At 36.5% G+C, this 26,006-nt stretch overlaps 3 protein-coding genes across 3 annotated transcripts; all 3 read left to right on the top strand.

The window, feature by feature from the left end:
* The first annotated feature begins 3,267 nt into the window (after positions 1 to 3,267).
* Positions 3,268 to 5,098, top strand: LOC111810419 (transcription factor bHLH25-like). The gene is made up of 3 exons (XM_023697126.2): positions 3,268 to 3,670; positions 4,503 to 4,889; positions 4,991 to 5,098. The coding sequence occupies exons 1-3, from the start codon at positions 3,344 to 3,346 to the stop codon at positions 5,069 to 5,071; spliced, it is 795 nt and encodes a 264-aa protein (XP_023552894.2). The 5' UTR covers positions 3,268 to 3,343; the 3' UTR covers positions 5,072 to 5,098.
* Positions 5,099 to 14,942: 9,844 nt separating this feature from the next.
* LOC111810891 (L-type lectin-domain containing receptor kinase IX.1-like) lies at positions 14,943 to 17,712 on the top strand. Its single transcript, XM_023697722.2, has 2 exons — positions 14,943 to 15,246; positions 15,939 to 17,712. The coding sequence occupies exons 1-2, from the start codon at positions 14,974 to 14,976 to the stop codon at positions 17,700 to 17,702; spliced, it is 2,037 nt and encodes a 678-aa protein (XP_023553490.2). The 5' UTR covers positions 14,943 to 14,973; the 3' UTR covers positions 17,703 to 17,712.
* Positions 17,713 to 22,049: 4,337 nt separating this feature from the next.
* On the top strand, positions 22,050 to 22,889 carry LOC111810472 (dof zinc finger protein DOF5.7). Its single transcript, XM_023697179.2, has one exon. The coding sequence runs from the start codon at positions 22,050 to 22,052 to the stop codon at positions 22,887 to 22,889; it is 840 nt and encodes a 279-aa protein (XP_023552947.2).
* The last annotated feature ends 3,117 nt before the right edge of the window (positions 22,890 to 26,006 follow it).

Below are 26,006 nucleotides of genomic sequence, written 5' to 3' on the forward strand. Positions count from 1 at the left end.
GTGTGGAAACCTTCCCCTAACAGACGTGTTTTAAAGCCTTGAGGGGAAAGCCCAATGAGGACAATATCTACTAGCGGTGGATCTAGGTCGTTACAAGTAGTCTCAATTCATTTATATACCCATGTGGTCATTTTGGCCCGTTACATATCGTTGTTAGCCTCACGGTTTTAATCTCACAATCCATCTCTTTGAGGGCCAGAGTGAGTATCATTGCTAGCACACCTCTCGGTGTCTAGCTTTGATATCATTTATATCCGCTCAAGCCCATGAGAGGGAGGAAAGAGAATGAAAGGTGATGAAAGGAAATGATTAAAGGCAATGAGAATCCAACATGATTTTAGGTTTAACCAATGGGTATGGAAAGGAGAGAAGTTTATGAGTACAAACTCAAACACTCTCCCTTTAAACATTATATACAATAATGAATTATTATGAATTATGAATGCCCTCTTCACTTTGTTGTTCGTGTTTTAGATAAAAAGATGCAAAAGAGTTCACTTTCAACCCCTTTTCCCTTGCTCCAAAACAATAAAGATATAACCACCTTTTCCCAACTTTTTAGGGGATCACCCTTTCCATTATGTTTGACCACTTTTATTATTGTTTATTTACCTTTTCTTTTTTATAACAGTTGTCATAGATTCCAAAATATTATTGTGATGTTGGTAAATAAATGATACATGAATGAATCGAGATCACAACGTATATCTTTCTTTTCGGTGGCTCTTTATAGAAACTTTCATACTTGAACGTGTTTCCGTTAGAATAATTCTATACTAAAAAGAACATGAATGAGAACAAAACATGGTCAAAGAATATGTTTAGTAGAAATATTATTAGATTTATTAGGTTATTTTAAATAAATATTATTTTAATATATATGTTAGATGAACCCGACCCTCCATAATGGTATGATAGTGCCAATTTTGAGCATAAGCTCTCATGGCTTTGTTTTGGGATTTCCCAAAATGTCTCATTCCAATGGAAAATGTGTTCTTTGATTATAAACTCATGACCATTCCCTAAATTAACCAATGTGGGACACTTTTATCGAACAATATAGACTCAAAAAAATAAATGGAGAATTTTGTAAGAACGAAGAATGAACTAAAAAATGAGAATATGGATAAAGATGCCTATCTAACCCACCGGGATCCACCTTGAATGGAATAAGAAATACTCACTTAAATGAGAACTAAACGGAGACGGGGATTATATTCACCGTCTCCGCACCACCCCTCACTTAGTGTATATATATATATGTATTCATATATGTGTAAACAGGGACAACGCCAGACAGGCCAAGCCAAGCCAAGCCAAGCCAAGCCAAGCCAGGCCAAGCCAAGCCTGTGAGAATGAGAACAAGTCGGCTCGGGAGCTTCGGCTTAAATATACTTTTTTTTTCCCACAAATACTACCGTAAAATATAATCTCCTGAATATATTATTTAACACCTAAATGGTGAATGTTTGATTAATCCACCACACCATTTAGGTGTGAAATTTATCTTATTTATAATCAAATAAATTACAAGGATATGGAAGATATGGAAGTAGTAATAAACTGAAATAACAATAAATGTAAAGATAAAAGCAAATATCTAATATTTGCCTTATAATAAAATATCAAATATAATATATATGGTAAACTATAATTTATTACTAAATATCATTAACATAAATAATATTACATTTTTTTATTTTTTATTTTTAAAAATTAAGTTTATTAATTACTAAAATAAAATTAGTAAGTTAAATAATATTAACTTTGAATGAGATGTATTAACAAGGTTCTCAATCTATAAAATAATAATATTCAAAATAAAAATGAACATATTAAAAGTTATATCGTATTAACAAAATCCTTTATTCATATTTAATTTAAATTACTCATTTTAAGATAATATATTTTGTTTTTGACAAAGTCAATTTTCTCAAAAACCTTTCTTATTATATTTTTATTTTAAAATAAGTCATTTTCTTTACAAAAACTAAGTTAATGAATTTAAAATAATAAAATAAAATAAACCATTTATTTATTTTTTAATTATTATATTTCAATAGTAATAAAAATATTTTATTTTTAACTTACCTGAAACGAAGGGTCCGCCTAGAATATAATTTTACTACTCTCTCTCAAGTTTTTTTTTTTTTTTTTTTTTTTTTTTTTTTTTAATATTTTTAAAAATATATTCAACAAAATTAATAATATTTTATAAATAAAAAATATAAAATAATATTCAACATAATTTCTAAAAATTCAAATTTTAAGAAAACAACATAATTTTTCACACGGGACGATAAATATAATTTATATCTATGTTTAGTCTTCATTTAAATAAGGATTTTTCATTCGGTTGGGTGTCCGCGGATTATATAAATATCTCTATTTCATCCCAATTTTCTAATTCATTTTCCATTCCCTATTTATTTTTGCTCGTATGTATGTATGTGTACAAATATACATAATATTTAAAAAATATTCATTTTAAATAATTTTAATGAATAATTTCTATTTTAAATATAACTTCTTCAAAAAAAAAAAAAAAAATAAGTATGAGTGGGTTCTGGAAAGGGGTGGTGTTCCATACAAAAAGCCTAATCTAATGACCCAATCAGGCTTCCTCACCACTCTCATGGAGGTCAATGCTTTCGACTCCCCGGTGCAAGCCTAAACCTCCGAAGACGGTGTCCCCAATGCCCGAGGCCAAGTTCTTGACGACAGTAGTGTTATCAATGTCGGATTCTATAGTCGAGCCGATCAATAATTCTACGGAAGATCAGGGGTGAATTGAGACCTCCGAGTGGTGAACCAACCTAATTTCTAAAAATTCAAATTTCAATTATATTATATCATCAAGCAAAATGAAGTAGAGGCAGGAATTGGATTAGGTCGAGAAGGGTATCTACGAGAAAAAAAAAAAAAAAAAAAAAATCTCTTTCCACTCTCTTCTCCTTTCAGACTCTCGATCTAAACAAAACTTCTATGGTCAATTTGAATCGGGTCGGTCGAAAAAGACATATTTCACTCAAATAATTGGGGAGAAATTAATTAAGAACAAAATCTTGAAGGAAGTGGACTTTGCCACACAAACAATGACATGCGAAATAAAAGAGTGGGTGTAGACGGTGGCGAGACCACTCCCATTTCCTACAACTCAACTCTCTTTGACAAAATGAAAGCGACTTCACCAAATATGAACACCCATATATATATATATATATATATATATATATATAGAAGGCATTGTAGGCAGTTCACATTCACACGTGCGACTCAGATATATTAATATTCATTCAACTAAGGCACTCATAGAAGAAGGTAAACGATTTGGCAATCGTGAATGATGGGAGAAGAACAAGATTCATCGTTGCTATTTCATGATCAGTATCAATTATTCAACGCCATCCCCACCTCCGATTCACCTCCATTGTTCAACCACTGGTGGTCTTGCGGTGGCTCGGCGGCCGTGGCGTCTTCATCGTCTCAGATGATCTTATTTCAGGAGGGTAAGTTTTGTCCGGCGGCAGCGGCGGAGATTTGGCCGTTGGTTAATGTTGGTAGAAATCCGCCGCGTGCTAAAGATCACGTTCTGGCTGAGAGGAAACGCCGGGAGAAACTCAGCCAGAGATTCATTGCTCTTTCAGCCCTCTTACCTGGCCTTAAGAAGGTACCCAAATTATACTAATTTTACCTTTAATTACGCATAATATCTGTTATGAATCACGATCCTCTACAATGGTATGATATTCTCCATTTAAGTTTACTTTGAGTTCTCAAAAGGTCTCGTATCAATAGAGATGTATTTCTTATTTATAAACTCATGATCATCCTTTAAATTAACTTATGCTCAGAATCGATAATATCATCTCTGTCGAAAATATTTAATACTAAATTATAGTTTACCATATATATCATATTTGATATTTTAGTAAATACAAATATCTTCCTACCATATCATTCTAATTTATTTGATTATAAATAGAGAACTTTCACACACCATTTAGTGGATTAAGCAAACATTCTCAATATCATTGTGGAGAGTTGTGATTTCTTACTTACAAATTCATGACCATGCCCTTAGCTTAGCTATATCAATAGAATCCTCAGATGTCGAACAAAGAATTGTGAGACTCGAAAGTGTAATCAAGAGTGACTAAAGTGTCAAACATAAGGTGTACTTTGTTTGAGGACTTTAGAGAAGAAGTCGAGTCTCAATTAAAGGGACACTGTTCGAGGGCTTCATATGCCTCAAGGGAAGCTCTATGTTGTACTTTGTTCGAGAGGAGAATTGTTAGGAGGGAGTCCCATGTTGATTAATTAAGAGAATGATCGTGAGTTTATAAGTAACGAATACATCTCCATTGGTATGAGGCATTTTGGAAAAGTCCAAAAGCAAATTCACGAGAGCTTATTGCTCAAAGTGGACAATATCATATTGTTACGAGAGTCATGATTGACCCATATCTATGATAGATGAATTATTATAATTTGTTTTACAGATGGATAAAGCCTCAATTCTAGGAGATGCAATCAAGTACATAAAACAGCTACAAGAACGTGTGGAATCACTAGAGGAAATGGGCAAGAACAGCAACATTGAATCAGCCATTTTGATAAAGAAATCCCATTTATGTAACAACATGAATGATTGTGATGACATTGATGGGGAAGAACACAATCACAAAACTGGATTTTCCGACCAAAAACTAGTGGAAATCGAAGCCAAAATCTCAGACAAACATGTTCTTGTTCGAATCCACTGTGAGAAACATGAGGGTTTGTTGGCGAAGTTATTAGAGGAAATGGAGAAGCTCAATTTTAAGATCATTAATGTCAATGTCTTCCCCTTTGGCAGCTCAACCCAATATATGGTTTTTCTTCTTCAGGTTCCTTCTAACACCATCTCTTATTCAATTAATTCCATCAATTTATGCATCGAATTACCATTTTTTCGATCTAATTATGAATATATTCTCTTTCGTCGCAGAGAAATTCGGACTTAAATATAGAATCAAAAGAACTCGTACGAAAGCTAGAAGATGAATTGTTTAAGTTCATAACAACATAACAATCCCTTGATCGATTAAGACACTAATAAATTTTTTTAAATTATAGCATTAAATCTTTATCTGTATTTTGTTTGAATAATAAAGATCTGATTATATCTAAACGAGTTAAAATAATATTCTAGATTATGCTCAAATCTTCACTTCACCGTCCTCCCTCCCTTATTCTTCATCTAAACAAGAAATTTATTTCGGGTTCAGGACGGATCCCTACCGATAAAATGGATATCTCTATCAAACCGTACATAAGTTTAGGTCAGGGTTTATCCTAATGAATTTAACGAGTTTATTAAGATTTTTACCGCGTTGAACGAGTGAATTAGTGAAAATTAAATTAAGAATAGAGATTGTAATATTGATTAAAGTTTAGAGTCCAAAATTGTTGGAGGGAAGTCAAACTCAAATGCCCCCACCAACCAATTTGGATCTAGTTAGGTGGACAAGAACATGATGGCTCAGATGGTTGTTGCCGACCCCTAATGTAATATAGGTCGCATGAATTTGCGTTCAAGATTTAATTGAACTTAATTCCAATGCTGATAGAGACTGGCTTTGATTTTGGTAATCACTAGGAAAGGGATCTTTGAACCACAAACAAACAATATAAAACTCTGTTTTTTGTTTTATTTTAAACTCAAATATGAATTACTCGTTGTTGCTAATATCTACTCGATCTTCTCAAACTCAATTCATCGCACATCTACTCCGTAACTGAACTTCAAGTTTAGAATCAGACCTTGACAAGCAAGATCAAAGGAACATAATTTAACGACTTCAGCTTAGGCCAACAAGGTAAAAAGTAAGGCTATCATGTATGGATGACGGCATCAGTTGAGAAGGCCATGGAAACAAAGTCACGATAGTTAGATTTTCGCATTTAAGTCATAGTCCTTGTGTTGGACAAGTCAACATCATTATTTTTAAAACTTGGACAAGAGATGTTAATTTTCAACGCTATTATTACGTTTCAAATAAATTTATGGACATTTAAAGTCCATGTAAAGTGAGTTTATTTTTAAATGATTTTACGCGTACACACAAGTATGTCAGTAATAACCCAAAATTTAAAAAAAAAAAATGAAAGTTGTCCCACGTAGCCTGAAGAATACATTTTTTTGACAACTCCAAGTCAGAAAATGATGTACTGTGATATGATACGTTAGTCCATAATATGTATAGCATGTCATGTGTACTGTGATATGTTATGTTAGGTGATGATATACCATGACATGCCATGATATGTTTTGATCAAAAGATCTATGATGCATCACCTCCTTCTGCCATGACTTGGAAGCTATGTTATGTATGAAATGATGTATAAGAACAAAGAACGGAGGTTATCTTGCATTATTTATTACGCCATGATGGAAAGTATGGGGACCTCATGCATAATTGTATGTTCACGTGCATCGGGATACTTCCTTATTATGATGTGTACGGACTCGTACACTATGAGACTAAAATTATCATCATGTTTACCATGATTCTATGACGATCGCTATTCCCTGCGAGTGTCTAGCAACCGCCTGTCAGTTAGTGTTAGCCCAACCAGTAGACCCAGAGGTGTGCGAACCCACTTGGTGGGCTTACGTTCGCACGTGTGGGTCGTGTGTAGAGAAGTACTACATATCCAACTTAGCCCAACCAATAGACCCAGAGGTGTGCGAACCCACTTGGTGGACCCACGTTTGCACGTGTGGGTTCTGTGTAGAGAAGTACTACATATTCAACTTATCCCGGACTGGAAAGGCGCCAAAGAGAATGAAATGATGTTATAAATGATAAGTCCCACCATGTTGCATGTGTTTGCATTTCAATGACCTAATAACGGGGTAAAGACAAGACACCCCTATATGGATGACGGAAGTGACACGTAAAGATCATGGAACCGGTATTAAGATAGTTGCGTTTCATCTTATTTTACCGTCCTAGGTTTGATTAGAGCAATATTTTGTTTTCTAGTTTTTGAATATATCGTTTATTCTCGTTTCTTATATGTTTTTTTATTAATTTAAAGATTTTATTTTTAACGTGCAAGTCTTATGACATCATTTTTAAAATATTTCAAAGTAATATTTGCATTTAACAGTCAAATCATGCATGAAGTAGCGGTGGGCTTAAAATCCAAAAGCGCCATAAAATCCACGAGAGACCGGTCTTGAACAATCAACATCAGAGGATAAGTTTCAAAGAAAATGTAGGAAGCACGAGAGATAGGAAATCCAAAAGCAATGGGATGGATGACACTTACATGCATATGGGGTCACCGAAAGGGAAAGCACAAAGAGGACAATATCCACCAGTGGTGCACTTGAGCCGTTACATTTGGACTCACCTATAAAGCACATGAATGATTATGATCCTCGATGCTTAGGATTTGATATTATAAAGTATTATTGATGCACATAGCTTTGTGGATTCAGTATCCATTCGTCAACACAAGATTTACAAGTTTATCTTTGCTTATTGCAGGTCCCCGACAATCTTGGCACATTAACCAGGTCTGCTTTAGCCTTCAAATGTGTAAGAAAAGAATTCCATAGACGGTTCTTCTGTTTAGCCCAAGTCCACCGTTAGCAGATATTGTTCTTTGTGAGTTTTTCTTTTCGGGTTTTTTCTCAAAGTTTTTAAAACGCGTCTACTAAGGAGAGGTTTCTACACTCTTATAAAGAATGCTTCGTTCTCCTCTCCAACCAATGTGAGATATGTTGCTCGAGAATCGAAAGTATATCATTCTAACCGTTATTATCTAAACAAGTGTATGGTATAATGCATCCAAAACTATGGAATGGAACAAAAGAAGAAAGTTATTCAAAATAAAGGTTGTTATTCATTAGAACATAGAGAGGGAAGACTGAGAAGGTGGTGACATAATAAGTGGAAGTAGTAGTAGGAGTAGGAGTAGGAGTGGTGATAGATATCATTTTGGAACACATGTAGCATAGACAAAGGGTGAAGTGGAGGCTATTCTGCATTGGCAGTGCAAAAGCCGGAGGGACACTTTCCCATACTCGATCCCAGGCCTTTAAACATTTTTCTGGACACGCCATCCAACAACCTTTCTGCACCTTCATTTTGTTCCAATTCTTAAGGAAGTTGTATGAGTTCATCTTCAATGCCACTCACTGATACCATTATAAGCATCATGGCTACCATTGCCAGCACCAAACCACTCTTCTTCCGCCCTATATCTATCACTTCTCTCTATCTCTCTCTCGCTTCAATTGTTTCTTCTCATGCCTTTCCTCTGCTCTGCTTCTTATATAGCACAACGGGAGTACCGAGTGAAGTAGATAAGAATACACGAAAAACGAGATATTAAGAAAAGATGTTCACGCGGGTTAATAGAAAAGGAATCCAAGGAAGAAAGTGTTGAAAATTATTGGGAGGGAGTCCCACGTTGGCTAACTTAGAAAATGATCATGAATTTATAAGTAAGAAATATATCTTAATTAGTTTGAAGTCATTTGGAGGGAGTGCTTTTATATTCAAAGTAGATAATATCATACCATTCAGTTTGTCAAGTACTCTAAAAGCACTTCATAGATATGGGGTCGCCCAATTCTGACACGTGGGTTCTTTTTGCATGTGAAAAACACTGCCACCCGACAAGGGCTTACTGATTGGTACTGCCTCTCTTACTCTAACTTGCGCCATCCACACAATGCCTATCCTCATCCATCCCTTCTATCTTCTATCTTATATTTTATCTTTTCACTGCACCACACACGCAGTAAATAAGTTTGGATACAATTTTGAAGAAAATATAAAAGACCCCAAAATTTATAGACTAGATTGACTCTCCACGTCAACCCTCTTATGTAGTTCCTGAACGCTCCTCCGCCTGAATCGACAATCATGGAACACATAAAAAGAAAGGTAAATTGGACGAGTATAAAAATATTTAGTATGGAGTCTCCTCGTAGGTTTTCATTGCATCAAATTCCTGATAGGTTACCAGCATCCAATCCAATCCTTAATAGGTTACCATATACTTTTCTTCAAGCTCTAGTAAGTTAGGACCTAATTCTAGGGCTATCTAAACTTTTAGGAAGGTTTTGAGTCGGACCATCACAAACCCACTGTTGAAAAGGCCTCGACTCTGACCGGTACAAACTCATGGGTCTAGAGGTGGTTTACCTATTCTTTGTACCACTGGTGTTGTGGTTCTAATGGACTTTGTATCCTAGTTTGGGGTGAACTAAATTTAATGTTCTTTTGATTTAATTAGCTATCATATATACCGTACTTGATGATCAATATCTTGGGTTGAGACACTACCTCATAGAATCTATTAGGATAATATGATATGATATTTGTTGGTTGAACATCATTTGTGAAAAGTTAACTGGCATACCTTCCCACATAACCATAGTATCGCTATAAGTTTGGAGGAACAACTCCATATGCTTGCCAGCTACGGGGCTACCTACATGGCCTAGGTGGCTTTGGGTATCACTTTATCTACACTCGTGTAGAATCTTTACTCAAACAACTAGAATTTCTACGTTTGTTATTATGAATGAGTAGATATGTTTTATACTCTTCTAGTTTAGAATTTAGGGTTTAGGGTTTATTTTTTAAGTGAGGACTGAGGAGGTTTTTTTTTTTCTTTTTTTTTCTAAATTTAAAGTGAAAGTATACTTGTTTAATCAATTTAATTGTTTAATGTTGATGACTCTTGACCCAAATTATCCACATGCATTGGAATACTTTCTCATTATGATGTGTACAGACTCGTACACTATAAACTAAAATGACCATCATGTTTACCATGATGCTATGACGGTCGCTATTCTCTTAGGGTGTCCGACAACAACCCATCAACGAGTGCTAGCCTGACCAGCAGGCCCAGGGGTGTGTGAACCCGATTGGTAAGCCCATGTTCGCACGTGTAGGTCGTGTGTAGAGAAGTATTACACCTCCAACTTAGCTCGGACTAGAAAACCACATAAGAGAATAAAAAATGATGTTTTAAATGATAGGTCTTATCATGTCGCATGTGTTTGCATTTCACAACCTAATAGTTGGGTTTACTGAATATTTCTTAAATTACTCGAGATATGTGTTACTCTTATATTTCAGGTAAAGGCAAGGCACCCTTATACGGATGAGGGAGACGATGCGTGAAGATCATGGAACCGGTGTTAGGATAGTTACGTTTCATCTTATTTTACCGTCCTAGATTTGATCAGGGCAATGTTTTGTTTTCTAGTTTTTCTTATCTGAAAAGGTGGCTGAAGGGTCGCGACCGAGTTTTCGCCTCCAAGCCTTTTACCTTCCACTAAGACGCCCTTAGCTATTCTTATAACTTCAACGACGGCTGCCATTATCCTCTCTTTTTCTCTCTGTCTTTGGGGGGATTCTCTATTTCTCGTTTTGGTTTGTATTCAACAATGTCTCCCCATGTGACCGCACAGTTTTAGAACGCTCCTCCACCTCTACCAACAGCTTACAAACATTGGAAAAGAGAATTGGGGAAGCGGATGAGTATATAAATATACTAGGAAGCAACCTACTTATAGACTCTCATCGCGCATCCTTAACCTAGTGGGAGACCACAAACTTTACTCTAGGCTCTAGGTGTAATGCTATTTGTCTGCACAATTTAGGTAGTTAACTTAGCATACGTAGTGGTAACTGGTGTCCTATGTTGAGGCGTTACCTCAAAGAACTCTCCTTAACAGACGGGGACAAATGGTGAGTGCTAGTCTGCTCGTCATTCATGAGGGGTAGTTGACATACTCATCCTACATGTCATGTAGTCGCTTAAGGTCAAGGGCACTCCCCCTGTACGTGCCAACTCTGTTGACTACCTGCATGATCATCAGCCACCCACAGAGCAAATCTACTGTGTAGGGATGTGGAAGCTCCGCAGACACTGTATTGGCTGTTATCAACCTAGGAAGCTATCTTAACTTTTTCTGGGGTTGTTGTGGCAGTCTTCTAGATCTTTAGGGTAGTTTGATTGTCTTGACATGGATTTATGTGTCCAAGTTCCTTAGTTCCGACTCTTCTAGTCTAGATCGGTCAGGAGCATTAGGACCACACTCTCTGATCGTCTCTCAAAATTCTAATGCGCTCGGTCTACTAGAGGCGTTCCATCCTAAGTTATAGTCTAGCCAAACAAACACTTTCACCCTAGTCTTAAACTGTTTCTCATACAGTTACACATGCTCAAAGGGATGACAACATCCATCAAACACTCGGAGCGAAGATACACAAATTTCCGCCCTTCGTATCAGCACGGTTATGTAGAAGCAGTAGTAAACAATCCATTGCATCATGCGAGGAGTAATTTAATCATGTCAATACCAAGTGTGACTATTTGTCTATCCAATCGTCCTAGACTCAAGTCATATTGAATCTAATCGCCTAAGGTTTGGTTTTACTAGCATGATGAGTTACCAAACGATCACTACAAGTATTACTTCCTAAAATCCGTGTGGTTACTTACTTGGATGATGTGTGTCTTTCCAAACTAGCTTTTTGCATGTTAAAAGACTCTAAAATTTATGAAAAATCTTTGGTAGGTCCTAATTCAAGCCATAATAAAGTTAGTATCGAAATCAGAGCAAAAAACAGTCGAATAGGCCGAAAACTAACCTCACGCACCACCATGCGTGCCTTCACGCGCTCACCCGAATATTTATGTAAAGAAGTGTTTAGAGACCGTCTAACTAAGGGGCTGGTTAGCAGATTGATCTGAAACTGATATCTAGATTAAACCCTATACATGATAAATGATAGCCATAGACTAATTCAATACAAATAGAATTGCATCAATTTAAATTTCTATACGTGATTTTTATTATAGTAGTAGGGCTATAAGGAAATAGAAGAATGCAATGCTCCTTCTGCTGGATGAAGTTGAGGTTCCTGAAGAACTAGTTGATATATCTGTTCGTATTGTGCGGGTGACCCCAACTGTGATGAAAAAGAAGCCAATTTTCCTTTCGAGCTTCCCTTCAAAGTTTTAAAATGGGTCCATTAAGGAAAAGTTTCCACACCCTTATAAGAACTATTTCGTTTCCTCTCCAATCAATGTGAGATCTCGCAACGAGAGAAAATTCGAAAGGGAAAGCTCAAAGAGGACAATATCTGATAGCAGTGGGCTTGGGCCGTTACATCTGGACTCACCTATAAAGCACGAATGAGTATGATCCTCTTAACCCGCATTTAGTGCTTGAATGATGACCTTTATGCTTAGGATTTAATGTTGTAAAGTGTTACCGATGCAGATAGCTTTGTGGATTCAGTATTGTTTATAAAGAATGTTTCGTTCTCTTTCTCAACCAGTGTGAGATATCTCACACTATCGCACAAGTTCAAGGACCGAAAGTATATCATTGTTTCCGTTATATCTTAGTTTATGATATGATGCATAAGAAAGTTAGTGAAATAAGGTTGTTATTCCTTAGAACATAGAGAAGGAAAACTAAGAATAGATATGATATTCAAACACATTTAGCATAGAGAAAGGGTGTAGTGGAGACTACTTTGCATCTGCAGGAGCCACAATCAGCATGCGAGCTGCAAGAGCCGGAGGGACACCTTCCTCCTGCACCTTCATTTTGTTCCAATTCTGAAGGAAGTTGAATGAGTTCATCTTCAATGCCACTCACTGATAGCATTATAAGCATCATGGCTACCATTGCCAGCACCAAACCAGCCCTCTTCCTCCCCATCTATGACTTGATATGTTTCTTCTCATACCTTTCCTATGCTCTGCTTGTTATATAGCACAAGTGGGAGAGTAGATAAGAATACATGTGCGTTAATAAAAAGGAATCCAAGGAAGAAAGGACTCCAAAAGCAATGAGATGAATGGCATTTAATGTATTAGGGGTCATGTGACAAACACTGCCACCTACAAGGGCTTATCTCATTGGTATTGCGCCTAATACTCTTAACTTGTGTGGCTTCTACTAAATGACTATCCTCATCCATCCTTTCTATCTTCTATGTTCTATCTTTTCACCACACCACACGATCCTACAGTCGGTGTTATTCGAGTTTACTACAAATAGAAATAGGTTCGGGATACAATTTTGAACAAAATATAAAAGACTCCAAAATAAATAGACTAAATTGGCCTCAAAACGACCCATTGTGTGATCGCGTAGCTCTTGAACACTCTCCTTTCTGAACCGACAGTCATGGAACACATGAAAAGAATGTAAAATTGGACGAGCTACTCATAGGTTTTCATTGCATCAAATTCCTAATGGGTTAACACAGCCTTTAACTTGTAGTTTTAGTTGCATCCAATCCCTAAAAGGTTACTACATACTTTTCTTTGAGCTCTACTAAGTTGGGACCTGATTCTACGGTTATCTACTTTTAGGAAGGCTTTTAACTCTGACTATCACAAACCCACTTTTGAAAAGGGACTCTGACCCTCACAAACTCACTACGGGTCCAGAGATGGTTCACCCATTTTTGGTGTCGTAGTTCTAATGAACTTTGTATCTCAGCTAACATCTAATGAACTTTTAGCTCTTGAACACTCTCCTTTCTGAACCGACAGTCATGGAACACATGCAAAAAAAAAATAAAATTGGACGAGTATAAAAATATTCCGTAAGTAGTCTACTCATAGGTTTTCATTGCATCAAATTCCTATTAGGTTAACACAGCCTTTTACTTGTAGTTTTCGTTGCATCCAATCCCTAAAGGGTTACTACATACTTTTCTTTGAGCTCAACTAAGTTAGGACCTAATTCTACGGTTATCTGGTTATCTACTTTTAGGAAGGCTTTTAACTCTGACTATCACAAACCCATTTTTGAAAAGGGACTCTGACCATCACAGACTCACTACTGGTCCAGAGATGGCTCACCTATTTTTGGTGTCGTGGTTCTTATGAACTTTGTATCTCAGCTAACGTCCAATATCTTGAGTTGAGTCGCTACATCATAGAATCTATTTGAATAATTATTGGACACATATTCTTGATTATTATCAAGACTATGCCTTATGTCTTAACACAATGGATTGAAACTTTCAAAGCAGACATTCATAAACTCTGATTTAATTCAAAAGAGTCTGCAAATACAACCATTAAAAATGTCTTATCTATCTATTTCACAGGTATACACGTGGAAGTGTTTTAGGTTTGGGAAATATATATATATATATATATATATATATATATATATATATATATATATATATATTCTTGAAAAGTCAATTGATTCAAAAAATACTTTTTAGTTTTTAAATTCTTCTAGTCTTGAACGAAGATTTTTTAAGGTTTAGATGTGACGCTATCTGTCTCGGTCTAGAATCCTGTCTAAATTAGAAATAGAGAAAAAATAGAATTTTTTTCTTTTAATTACTTAAACAAAACCCGAGATGAAATTATATAATTAATATCGGTATAATATGAATTAATCTTATAACATTAGATATTTTGCAAAATTAAATTGAATATAAGAAGAAATATTAATTTAAATAAAGCTAAAACTATATATTAAAAAAAAATTTAACAAAGCCATCTATATATTCTTAAATATGCATACAAATGGAAAGAGCTCTTTGGCCGGCCATATTAAAATCCCACATATATTTAACACAAAACAAACTAATTAGTATTTTTATTTATTTATTTATTTGGTCATTCTTTTTAGTTAAATCCAACGACAAGACAACATATTATAAAAAACAAAATACTTAAAAACATTTAATACAATGTCACATTTTTCGTACGTATGGTTAGCAACGAAGGTCCATAATGATATGATATTGTCCACTGTACTGTGATTAATATGATATTGTCCTCTCGACCTTGACCCCACGTGTAATCTTCTGAAGTTTTATATTTGAACAATGGGTTGATTCCAAAGGCACCATTTTGGTTAACCCACTGCCCCAAAATCCTGTCTTTTGCTCTCTGTGAATCATGGCCATCTTCTTCTACTCAAACTCCTTCTTTCTTGGAGCTCTGCAATTCTTGATCTTCTCTGCAATTCTTCTCTTCAAAGTTGATTCACTTTCCTTTACCTTCCCCAACTTCCAACAAAACAATCCCAACTTGTTCTTTGAAGGCGATAGCTTCATCAGCAATGGCGTTATTCAACTCACGAAGAACCAAGCCGATGGCCCGCTTACTGAGAGCTCCGGTCGAGCTTCCTATACACAGCCGGTGCGTCTATGGGATGCCTCCACAGGACAGGTGATGTAGGATCAATAACATATAACTATACGTTGAGAATAAGAAACATAGGTGGGATTGAAAGTTCCATTTTCATTAGTGTTCACAACGTTTAAATAGGACAGCATCAGTAGTCTTCTGTTCCGATCTCTGTCATTTTTCTTCTGCTCTTTCGCTTCTCCGGTTCTTATATCATCTTTAAAATGAGAAACAGAGAGTCGAAAGTCCGAATTGGGATGAATTAGGATTAAAAATGAGAAACAAAGATCGAAACGGATGAATTAGGATCACCTTCCACAAATATATCATCTCAAAAGTTTTAATTTCTGGTCTTTATAGCTACTGTGTTTCGTTGAGTACGGCATATTTTTCCTCTCAACAATAAAATCAAGAACGTATTCATTATCACTACCCAGATTCTGTCACCAACAAGTAGTCTCTTAATGTCAATCTGGGTCATCAATTGAGTATATAGATTCTCAATCATTGTCCTAAACCGAGAATTGTAGTTGACAAACTGTTCTCGATCGTCCAATATCAAGACTATGCTATTATCTTCAAATTTCTCAACCAAAGATCTGATACCAGAATGCTATCCGTTGTGAACATTAATGAAGATCGGACTTTCAATTTTACTTCGGTTTCTCGTTCTTAACATTATATTTGAAGTTGGGTTTAGCTTAATCACAAACACAAATCCCCCTGCATGACAGGTTACAGATTTCACCACCCATTTCTCCTTCAGAATCAACACACTTGATGAATCTTTATTTGGCGATGGAATCGCCTTCTTCATCGTCCCTTACGAGGCCACAATACCCACTAACTCAACAGGGGGATTTCTTGGATTATTCAGCTCGTCTTCTGCTTTCGATCCCTCTAAAAATCAAGTTTTTGGCGTTGAATTTGACAGAAAACAGGATAATTGGGACCCAAGTGACAATCATATAGGAATCAATATCAATTCCATTCAATCTGCTACTCATCTCGTGTGGAACACAAGCATGAAAGACAACAGAACAGCCAATGCATGGATAACTTACAATTCCGCCACTAAAAACCTGTCTGTGTTTCTAACTTACATTAAAGATCCAATTTTTACAGGAAATTTCAGCATCTCAACTTTTATTGACTTGAAAACCTTGTTGCCTGAAAGGGTCAGAATTGGTTTCTCCGCCGCCACAGGTAAATGGTTCCAAATTCATAACATGATTTCTTGGTCATTCAACTCCACATTGGACGATGATAAGAACAAGAACAAGAACATTGGCTTGGCAATTGGCCTAGGTGTCGGGCTTGGCTTTTTGATATGTGGATTGAGCTTGTTGGGGGCTGTTTGGTGGAGCAAACACTCAAGTGGGCAAATGGAAGACATGGATGATTCTATAAATGATGAGTTTGAGCGAGGAACAGGCCCAAAAAGGTTCACTTATAGGGAATTAACTCAAGCGACAAAGAATTTTGATGAGGCCGGCAAGCTTGGAGAAGGAGGGTTTGGAGGTGTCTACAAGGGTTTGTTGACAGAATCCAATATAGAAATAGCGGTGAAGAGGGTATCAAGAGGCTCAAAACAGGGGAAAAAAGAGTATATTTCTGAAGTGAAGATCATTAGTCGTTTGAGACATAGGAATCTTGTTCAATTATTTGGTTGGTGTCATGAAAAAGGTGAGTTTCTATTGGTTTATGAGTTCATGCCTAATGGTAGCTTGGATACTCATCTCTTTAGAGGTAAAACCATGCTAAGTTGGTCAATTAGGAACAAAATTGCATTAGGATTGGCTTCTGCTCTGCTTTATCTTCATGAAGAATGGGAACAATGTGTGGTGCATAGAGATATCAAGTCGAGCAATGTAATGTTGGACTCGAGTTTCAATGCCAAGCTCGGCGATTTCGGCCTTGCGAGGTTTGTCGACCATGAGCTTGGCTCACAGACAACGGTTCTGGCTGGGACAATGGGATATCTTGCACCTGAATGTGTGACGGATGGTAAGGCTAGTAAGGAATCAGATGTTTATAGCTTTGGTGTGGTGGCTCTTGAGATTGCGTGTGGGCGGCGGCCCGTGGAGTCGAGGGCGGGACCGGATCAGGTGAGGCTTGTAGAGTGGGTGTGGGAGATGTATGGCAGAGGACAAGGCTTGGAAACTGTAGACAAGAGGCTTGGAATGGAGTTTGATGAGCAGCAAGTGGAGGCTTTGATAGTTGTGGGATTATGGTGTTGCCATCCTGACTTCAAGTTCCGGCCCTCCATAAGACAGGTGATTAATGTTCTAAACTTTGAAGCTCCATTGCCTGCATTGCCCTCGAAGTTGCCCGTGCCGATGTACTTTTCACCGCCGATGACTTTGTGTAAGTTCTCGTATACATCGACGGGAACGTCGGTGGATAGAAGTAAGTGTTCGTGTAGTAACTGTTCGGCTTACACTACGCAATCTTCAGGATCAAGTGTGTCACTTTTGAAACTACCAAAACCAGAATAATAGTATTTACGCTACTAATAGTTATTGTAATGTTCTCTTTTATCGTTATGTAAAGAAGAAAAAAAATGCTTAAAATGGCGTTTCGTACTGTTCTATATAATTTGATTGACTTGATTTTCTTCGGCATGTTTAAAAATTATTGATTTAAGAGATACGCTTGTAAACACTTTTGGTTATAGTGATTGTCTACGACTTATGGATGTGAAGAATTTCTTTTTTTCAAACTACGTAAATCTTTATGTCTATTTATTTTTGTTCGTAAATGTATGAGTGCAATCGATATTGCTTTCGCTTCTGCTACAACAAGATCTAGATATAAACATTCATTAACAGACTATAGATAACATAAAGCGATTGCCGATAGAATCTAAAGAGTCATAGTCATTCATCTACGTTAATACAAATCAAATAAAAATATGATTTACTTATATGGAATTCTAATAGCATCCGCATCAAATATAGTAATATGACTTTTTAAAGTAATTTATCAATATTCTATTTCGGTATATTTTATTCTCAAACATAAAAATTACGGGTAAAGTTTATAGTCTATTTGTCTCTTGTATTTTTTCCTATATCAGTCTGGTATCATGTCAATATAGAAGGTGTCCAATATCATTGGATGTGACCTCTTTTTTTGTTTAGAACCCTATTCGATTTGTTTTCAGTGTTTCACTACAACCTTTGGACTAGGTTTCTTCTCGTGGTGATCTCTCAGAGTGACGATTCACTCTTACAGTAATGTATTTTGCTCTCACCTAATTATATAACTCCCCTTGCTACATACATTGAGTAAAGAAAAAGTACATAAATGAATCAGAAAGTGATTATGAGAATAGACTAACTAAAAAAAGCTTTAAAAAATTTAAAATTATTACTTATATGATCACCGCTAGCAAATATTAAGGTTTTAAAACGAGTGGGTATTTGAACTTTCCCTCGAGGTTTTAAAACACGTATGTGGGTAGAGGTTTCCACACTCTTATAAGGAATGTTTCGTTCTTCTCTCCAATCGACGTGAGACCTCACAATCCACCCCCCTTGAGGCCAGCGTCCTCACTAGCACATTGGCAGGTGTTTGGCTTTGATATCATTTGTAACAGCTCAAGCTCGGCGCTAACAGATATTGTTCGTTTTGACCCGTTACGTATCACTATCAGCCTCATAGTTTTAAAACACATCTACTAAGGAGAGATTTCTACACCCTTATAATGAATGTTTCATTCCCATCTCCTACCGATGTGGGGTTCAAATACCAATACGGTGCACCTTCTTACTTGTTGGCTCAATTATAGAAACTTCAAAATTAAGTCGGTTATCCTTATAACAATTCTAAGTTGGATGATCTCGAGAGAATTTTCCTAACAAGCTTATTAAGTAGTAACTAAATATGCAAAAAGGATTTGTGTTAGTTTGTAGGAATAGTTTCCACTCTTACAAACGAGAAGTACGTAACGTGTCATGTCATAGTAGATACAAAGGAACATCGAAGCCATCATTAGGTATCGAATCTGAATTCCAAATTTGAATCCGAAACTTCGGCACATATCGTTAAAGTTCATAGTATGAAAAACGGGTGAGAAGCGTGGGAGGTGGGGGAAAGGATGAAAAACTCGTGAGGTAAGAAGCTAAGAACAACTCTCACGAGAATGCACACACCTCTATCACATGTTTCTCTTCATATATCTCTATTTCATCCAACAAATCCCACACACTTACCTAGCTGTTCTTAGCAACAGTGGCTGCATTCTTACGCCATTCCACGTTTCTCCACCACCCCCATCCCATTCTTTTCATACTTACCTTTACATTATTTCTTGTTTTCATTCAACTTTAATATCTATAAATGATGTGTTAAGTAATGTGAAGACAGACAACAATGAGTAATGAAGAACAAAACAAGCCAACACAACACAACACAACACAACAAAAGCAAAACAAAACAAAAAAACAGCAACCGTTAAAGGTAATTGCATGAAAGGTATCTTTCCAGTTTTTGAGCAAAACGTTACTTCCTAGTAAACATATCCATCTCCTCAATCCTTCCTCCACAAGTAAAGAGCTTTAAAACGCAATCCATTATCGTTACTCGGTATCTGTATCGGACGTGGATTCTAAAATTTGTTTACGGATATAAATTTGAAGTATTTTGATAGTTTTTCTCTCGTATTTTTTAGGATACAGAATTGTTAGATATATTGTAGCAATCTATGCCTAGGATTCAGAATCTGGATTCGATAGAGATGTGTCACGTAATTGAGAATATGATGACTAAGAAAGACTTGAAAGAAGAGAAAGTTACTACCTATATCAACAAGATTCTGAATCTATATTAGGTTGGAATGTGTCACATCATTGAAACGAGACCACGTTTAAATGAAAGCAATTCTAAAAATATGATGATTAAGAAAAACTTTAAAAAAATTGAAAGCGGTTGTATGTCAACAAGTTCGATAATGTGACCAAGTATGTGTTGGGTGACCTCTTATGAATTTTACTAAGAATTATGCGAGTGAAAACCAAACATGTTGAAAGAATCCGTGTTGTTCTGTGAGGATAGACTCGTATCTCTTTGAAGCGACAAGTAATGCGAGGCGAGTGTCATCGCACACAGCTGCGGATTTTGAAATGTGGGCATGGCGCATTACAAATTGTAACAGCCCAAGTCCACTGCTAGTAGATACTGACTACTTTTTGGCCCGTTACGTATCTCGTTAGTCTCACAATTTTAAAACGCATCTACTAAGGATAATCGATGTGCGATCTCACAATCCACCCCCTTAGGAGTCTAGCGTCCTCGCTAGCACACCGTCCAGTGTCAAACTCTAATATCATTTGTAACAGTTCAAGCTCACCGCTAGCAAATATTGTCCGCTTTGACCCATTACATATCATCGTCAGTCTCACAATTTTAAAACGCATCTATTAAAGAAATGTTTCTACACCCTTATCGATATGGCATCTCACACAAATTGTTAACGGATTCGAGGATTACAGTGTCAAAAGGGACAAGAGGCAACAAAAAAGAGACAAAGGAAAGGTCTTTTTTGCAGGCAGTGTGGCAGACTTCTGTGTTCCTGCCCTGAGTTATTACTGATCAGCTCCCACACTGAGCACACATAAGTCTTCCAACTTCTGCCAATGAATACAGATAATATAGGCTTACATATATGCCAATTGCCATGCATGGGGCTATGTTAACACTGCTATTAATGCTTATCCACCCCCAATGTATTCTTATTTCTACCGCGTTTTCATACACTCTTGTGTCTGTTTATCGTCTACGCAACGGATGGCTACATGATCAAACAAAATCTCTCTAAATATTGTTTTCTTTAGATTTTTCTTTCGAGCTATCCTTTAAGGTCTTTTAAGAGCGTCGGTTAGAGAGAGGGGTTTCTATACCCTAATGTTTAGTTTCCCCTACAACCGATCTCACAATTCACCTCGAGGGCACAGCTTCTTCAATGGCACTTATTCCTCTCTCCAATCGGAGTGGGATCTCACAGAATTTTATATCTTAAACCTTGTGTTCATATTTGGTATTTGAATTTCGGAATTGTTTAACACAGGATAAAATTTTTTATTTTTGTGTCCAACTAATACTTAATAAAATTTTATTTTAATATCTAATAAAATCTTCAACTTTCCATTTAAAGATTAAAAGAATTACCAAAAATTCCTTTACCAAAAATTCCAAAGCATGTTGTTTATGGTGGCATGACAGATTTCCCAGTCTTGCTTATTCGAGTCGACAAGGATGTTACGGTCATGTTTGTCCAAAGCATGTTGGCTATGGTTGCATACCCGTTCCAAACCCCTTTTTCTTACTTTCATCTTAGATAGGCCTTTACCATTTCATATCAAGTCAATACAAGGGTGTATAACCATTCATCAAAATCACGTCCATACCCGCCTGGACAAAAATGCTCCAAAATATACTATAAGGGTATATGACTAGTTGTACTTGTTAGACATTTTTTTAAAAGTATATACAAGAACTAGACACATTAAATCTCGAGATTTTTTTATAATTTCTTTCTAACTTCCGACGTTAAATTAAGGTAAGTAGTTTAGTCAATTTGAATATACGTCACCACTTATTATGTTCTCGAAAGTCGATATATATACATACAAACATACATATATATATATATATATATATATATGAAAGGGGTATTTGATGAAAATCACAAGCATCTATTCATAATGCTCCTGCCTGCATGAAGACATTGAATTGAGTATATATTTGGTTGTGGAAAAGGGACAAAGCTTTTTAGTCTTTTCCTCTCTCCCTTTTGCTTCTCTTTCTCTGTTTTGCAGCTTTCCGCCATTGAAGACACCAATATGAAGGCCCCATTGCAGCAGCAACCAATTACCCAAAACGACCCTGATTCTCAGCGCTCGCAACCACCTCTCAAATGCCCTCGCTGTAATTCCACCAACACCAAATTTTGCTACTACAACAATTACAATCTCACTCAGCCCCGCCACTTTTGCAAGACCTGCCGTCGATATTGGACCAAAGGTGGCGCCTTGAGAAACATCCCCATCGGTGGCGGCTGCCGGAAAAACAAAAAGCTCAAATCTTCTTCCTCTAATTCCCATTTCCTCACCGGAATCTCACCCTCCATTGATTTTAGTGCCATCGGATCAGGAGGATCGTTGTTTCCATGTTCTTGCGTCTCTCTTGGTCAAACGCCGGCGACGGCGGCAATTCCCGCCGCCAATTACTCATCCATGGGGCTCTACAATTTAAACGACAACACCCAGCAGCTTGCTTCTTCAATTGAGTCTTTGAGCTATTTAAATCAAGACCTCCATTGGAGATTACAGCAACAGAGGTTGGGTATGATATATGGAGATCATGATCAAAATCAAAAATTTTTGCAACCCATTTCGTTTCAGAGTCTAGAGACTCCAAAGCAGGAAGCTTTTTTCGATAATAATCATCCTAGAAAAGATTCAACACCCGCCACCGCCACCGCCACCGCCGCCGCCGCTACAGGTACAACAACTACTACTACTGAATGGATCTTTGGAAATAATGATTCTTATCATCATCATCAAATGAGTATTACAAGCAACAGTTCAAGAAATATAGGCAGCAATGCTGGTGGGAGTGGGTATAATAATAATAATGGAGTTGAAGCTAATTGGGATGATTTGCTTCATTTCACTACCTAGCCGGATAGAGATCTCTCTATACCCGTCTACCGCTAGTAGATATTGTCTGTGTTACGAACGTGTGCTTGTATGCTTGTTTTTGTTTGATAGGATGAATGTGGAGGAGGGGGACTTAATGTGAGGGTTACTGAACAATATGTCAGGGCATAGGGTTGGTTAGGGTGCACCTTTTTTTTTAGACACAGTGTGGTTTGTGGGTTTGGGTTGGTTTGATGTGTGCAAAAACTGGTGGGTTTGGGATTGCATTAAATGAAGAATGAAGTGTCAATTTTAGAGTTGGATCATCACTGCAAAGAGAAGCGAAGGAGTGGGAGAGTGAGCCACTCTTTTCAAGGCCTACTTCTCAGTTAACTCACCATCTCTGTACTAATACTGCCTCTCTCTCTCTCTCACAGCAACATGTTTTGGCTTTCTTTTTTGATCACTTCCTCCTTTAATCTCCATGTATTGAATCATTGGTTTCGTGATTGAAATGAAACATTCACAAAACGCACTTTGTATCGCAATGTTTTTCGACAATTGATCTTACAGAACCAAAATCACTAATAATTCTTCTCTTATAAATGCTCTGTACATTCACCATGATTAATAACTTATCTTAGAAATGTTCTATGATTGTCACATCCCATTATTCGATTAGTTGGAGAGGGGAACTAAGCGTTTCTTAGTGTGTGAAAACTTCTCCCTAGTAGACGCGTCTTAATACAATGAGGCTGACGGCGATTCGTAACAGGTCAAAGCGGACGATATCTGCTAGTGATGTCTCGAGCTGTTACAAATGATATCAGAGTCAGACACTAAACAGTATGCAAACGAGAACGTCGGGTCTTCCAAGATGTGGATTGTGAGATCCCCACATTGGTTGGAGAGGGAGGCGAAACAAACCTCTCTCTAACAGACATGTTTTAAACTCGTGAGACTAACAGTGATCGTAACGAGCTGAAACGGACAATATCTACTACTGGTGGCTTGGGTGATGCTTAATGTTCGGTTTTGAACAATTGGAGCTTATTGACTCACATTTTTACAATTTGGTTAAAAGGGTTGGTCTACACTACCATCTTCGTCACAAAGCTTTTGAAGTTCGTGTTTCTTTCTCATAAATCCCTCGATCTAGCGTTTATATAAACACATTACAATTAAGTATTTGATGATAAACTTATAGAATTGACGATATCATAAATTTAACATACACGATCTTGAAACTTCGTGGTCGATTAGGTTTCATCGAACACAAATGAAGAACAAAAACAAAAAAAAAAAAAGGATAATGGTTGTGCATGCATTGCATAGGCGTTAGAAAGAGAGGGATAGAGAAGAAACGTGATAGAAGTGAGGGAAAGCTCTTGTAAGCATTGCAAATTGTCGTTTTGGAGAGCATGCAAGCACCTCATGACCTTACCATATGCTCTACATACATATTAATGGATCAAACTTCAAAACCCACAAATTAAAAATAACAACTTTGGTTTGATTGCCACCAATACAATTATGATATCGTTATGAAGGATACTAATTGCGTTGAATGAGTAATCAAAGACGGTGTCGTTATGTGGAAATGAATGGCGTTACATTGGTTTCTTTAAAGATGTTTTTAAATTTTGTTGGGTCGGTTTTGATTGTCAGGTTTGAATAGAGAGAGAGAAAGAAGAGAATATGAGGACTTTGCTTTATAACGTGAAGAGTTTGAGGTAGGTTAATATGAACGTCGGAATGTTATCTTGTGAAAAGTTTGACCCTGCTGAAGAGCATATCTCGGACAATGAGATCTCTCACTTTCCCGAGACAGTAACGAAACTTTCTTTCAACTAGTATAAAATATGTTGTGGGCAAAGCTAAAGAAGAAGAGGAATGGTTCGTTTTTAGATTTAAGAGTTATTAAGTTTTCTCTCAAATATTTTCTATATAAAACACATATTTTTCCTTTAATGATAATAATTTTTCATTAAATTTGAGATCAAATGTTTGTTTTTCTCAAATTTTCTTTATTTATTTAGAAAAAATTTACGCGACCACGGCCCCATTTGCATTTTGGGCAAGCTTTTGGTTTCGTCAGACCTTATGCGTAGTTTGTCTTTGTCAACCGAATACCACTTGTGCAGAATTCAAGTTTGTTAGGCCACACACGTGCATATTCAATTGTCTGCGCACAATAATGTTGCATTTCATCGTCATTTTGGTTTCCAATAATACGACCCATGCATTGTGATATCATCCCACGTCTCAAAACAGCTCAGCCATCTTGGCTTGCTCAGACACATCCGTCAGGAACTGACCCATGTGTCGGTCATCTCAATGGGACATCTTGAACATCCATTCATTTGAGTTATCTCGAGCATGTGACTCTCCCGTGCTCATGCTTAAACCATTTACAGCATACGTTTCGAATAGCGGGTGCATAATCCAACCTCCAGCACACGGGCTAGGACACAATATCGGCACACCCATGTCGTCCAGTAGTGTCCTTAAAAAACTCATTTCAAAAGAAGTCACTCGAAATATTCATCTCGAAACGCTCGCTCTCACTGTGACACACGCATGTGTCACTCGTTGATTCTAAACCGAATCAAGTAAAATTAAGATTAAAGTATAAGGAGAGAATTTAAATTAACCCAATTATTAGTTTCATATATTGAAAAGAAAATTAATGATTAGCAAAAATATGGTTGTTGAGTAGAGAAAGACATGGTCGCCGACAAAATCCTTAATATGTGGACATTTAAGTGTTGAGCAACAAAGGAAAGAAAAGAACCAATGGAAAATAGTCTTCCTTAATAAATTATAAGCTTCACCAACCAAACATTTAAAGACTAAATTTATAAAAAAAAAAATACTTCGGTAGTATTTTGTTTTAAAAACGCCCTTAAAAGTTTTTAAAATGTTTCAACAATGTCATTGAAACGTGTTTAAAAATGTTTCAACAATGTCCTTATAACATCCAAGCGTATAAAAATGTTTCAATAATGTTCTTATAACATTCAAACGTGTTTAAAAAATATGGTTGAATTTTAAAAAATTTCACTAAAAACACTTTGTTTAGTACACCCGACTTAAACATAAAAGTTATCTTATTTATAATCAAATAAATTACAAGAATAAGGAAAAAATAATAAATTG

Source organism: Cucurbita pepo, chromosome 14, assembly GCF_057944985.1.
Source record: "Cucurbita pepo subsp. pepo isolate OVF chromosome 14, ASM5794498v1, whole genome shotgun sequence".
Lineage (NCBI taxonomy): Eukaryota > Viridiplantae > Streptophyta > Magnoliopsida > Cucurbitales > Cucurbitaceae > Cucurbita > Cucurbita pepo.

Excerpts from the sequence above, each read along its gene's own strand:
- LOC111810419 (XM_023697126.2), top strand. The coding sequence starts at position 3,344 with ATGATGGGAGAAGAACAAGATTCATCGTTGCTATTTCATGATCAGTAT. Across the intron at positions 3,671-4,502 it reads TCTTACCTGGCCTTAAGAAG|ATGGATAAAGCCTCAATTCT; the intron begins GTACCCAAATTA and ends TTTGTTTTACAG. Across the intron at positions 4,890-4,990 it reads ATATGGTTTTTCTTCTTCAG|AGAAATTCGGACTTAAATAT; the intron begins GTTCCTTCTAAC and ends CTTTCGTCGCAG.
- LOC111810891 (XM_023697722.2), top strand. The coding sequence starts at position 14,974 with ATGGCCATCTTCTTCTACTCAAACTCCTTCTTTCTTGGAGCTCTGCAA. Across the intron at positions 15,247-15,938 it reads GGGATGCCTCCACAGGACAG|GTTACAGATTTCACCACCCA; the intron begins GTGATGTAGGAT and ends CCTGCATGACAG.
- LOC111810472 (XM_023697179.2), top strand. The coding sequence starts at position 22,050 with ATGAAGGCCCCATTGCAGCAGCAACCAATTACCCAAAACGACCCTGAT.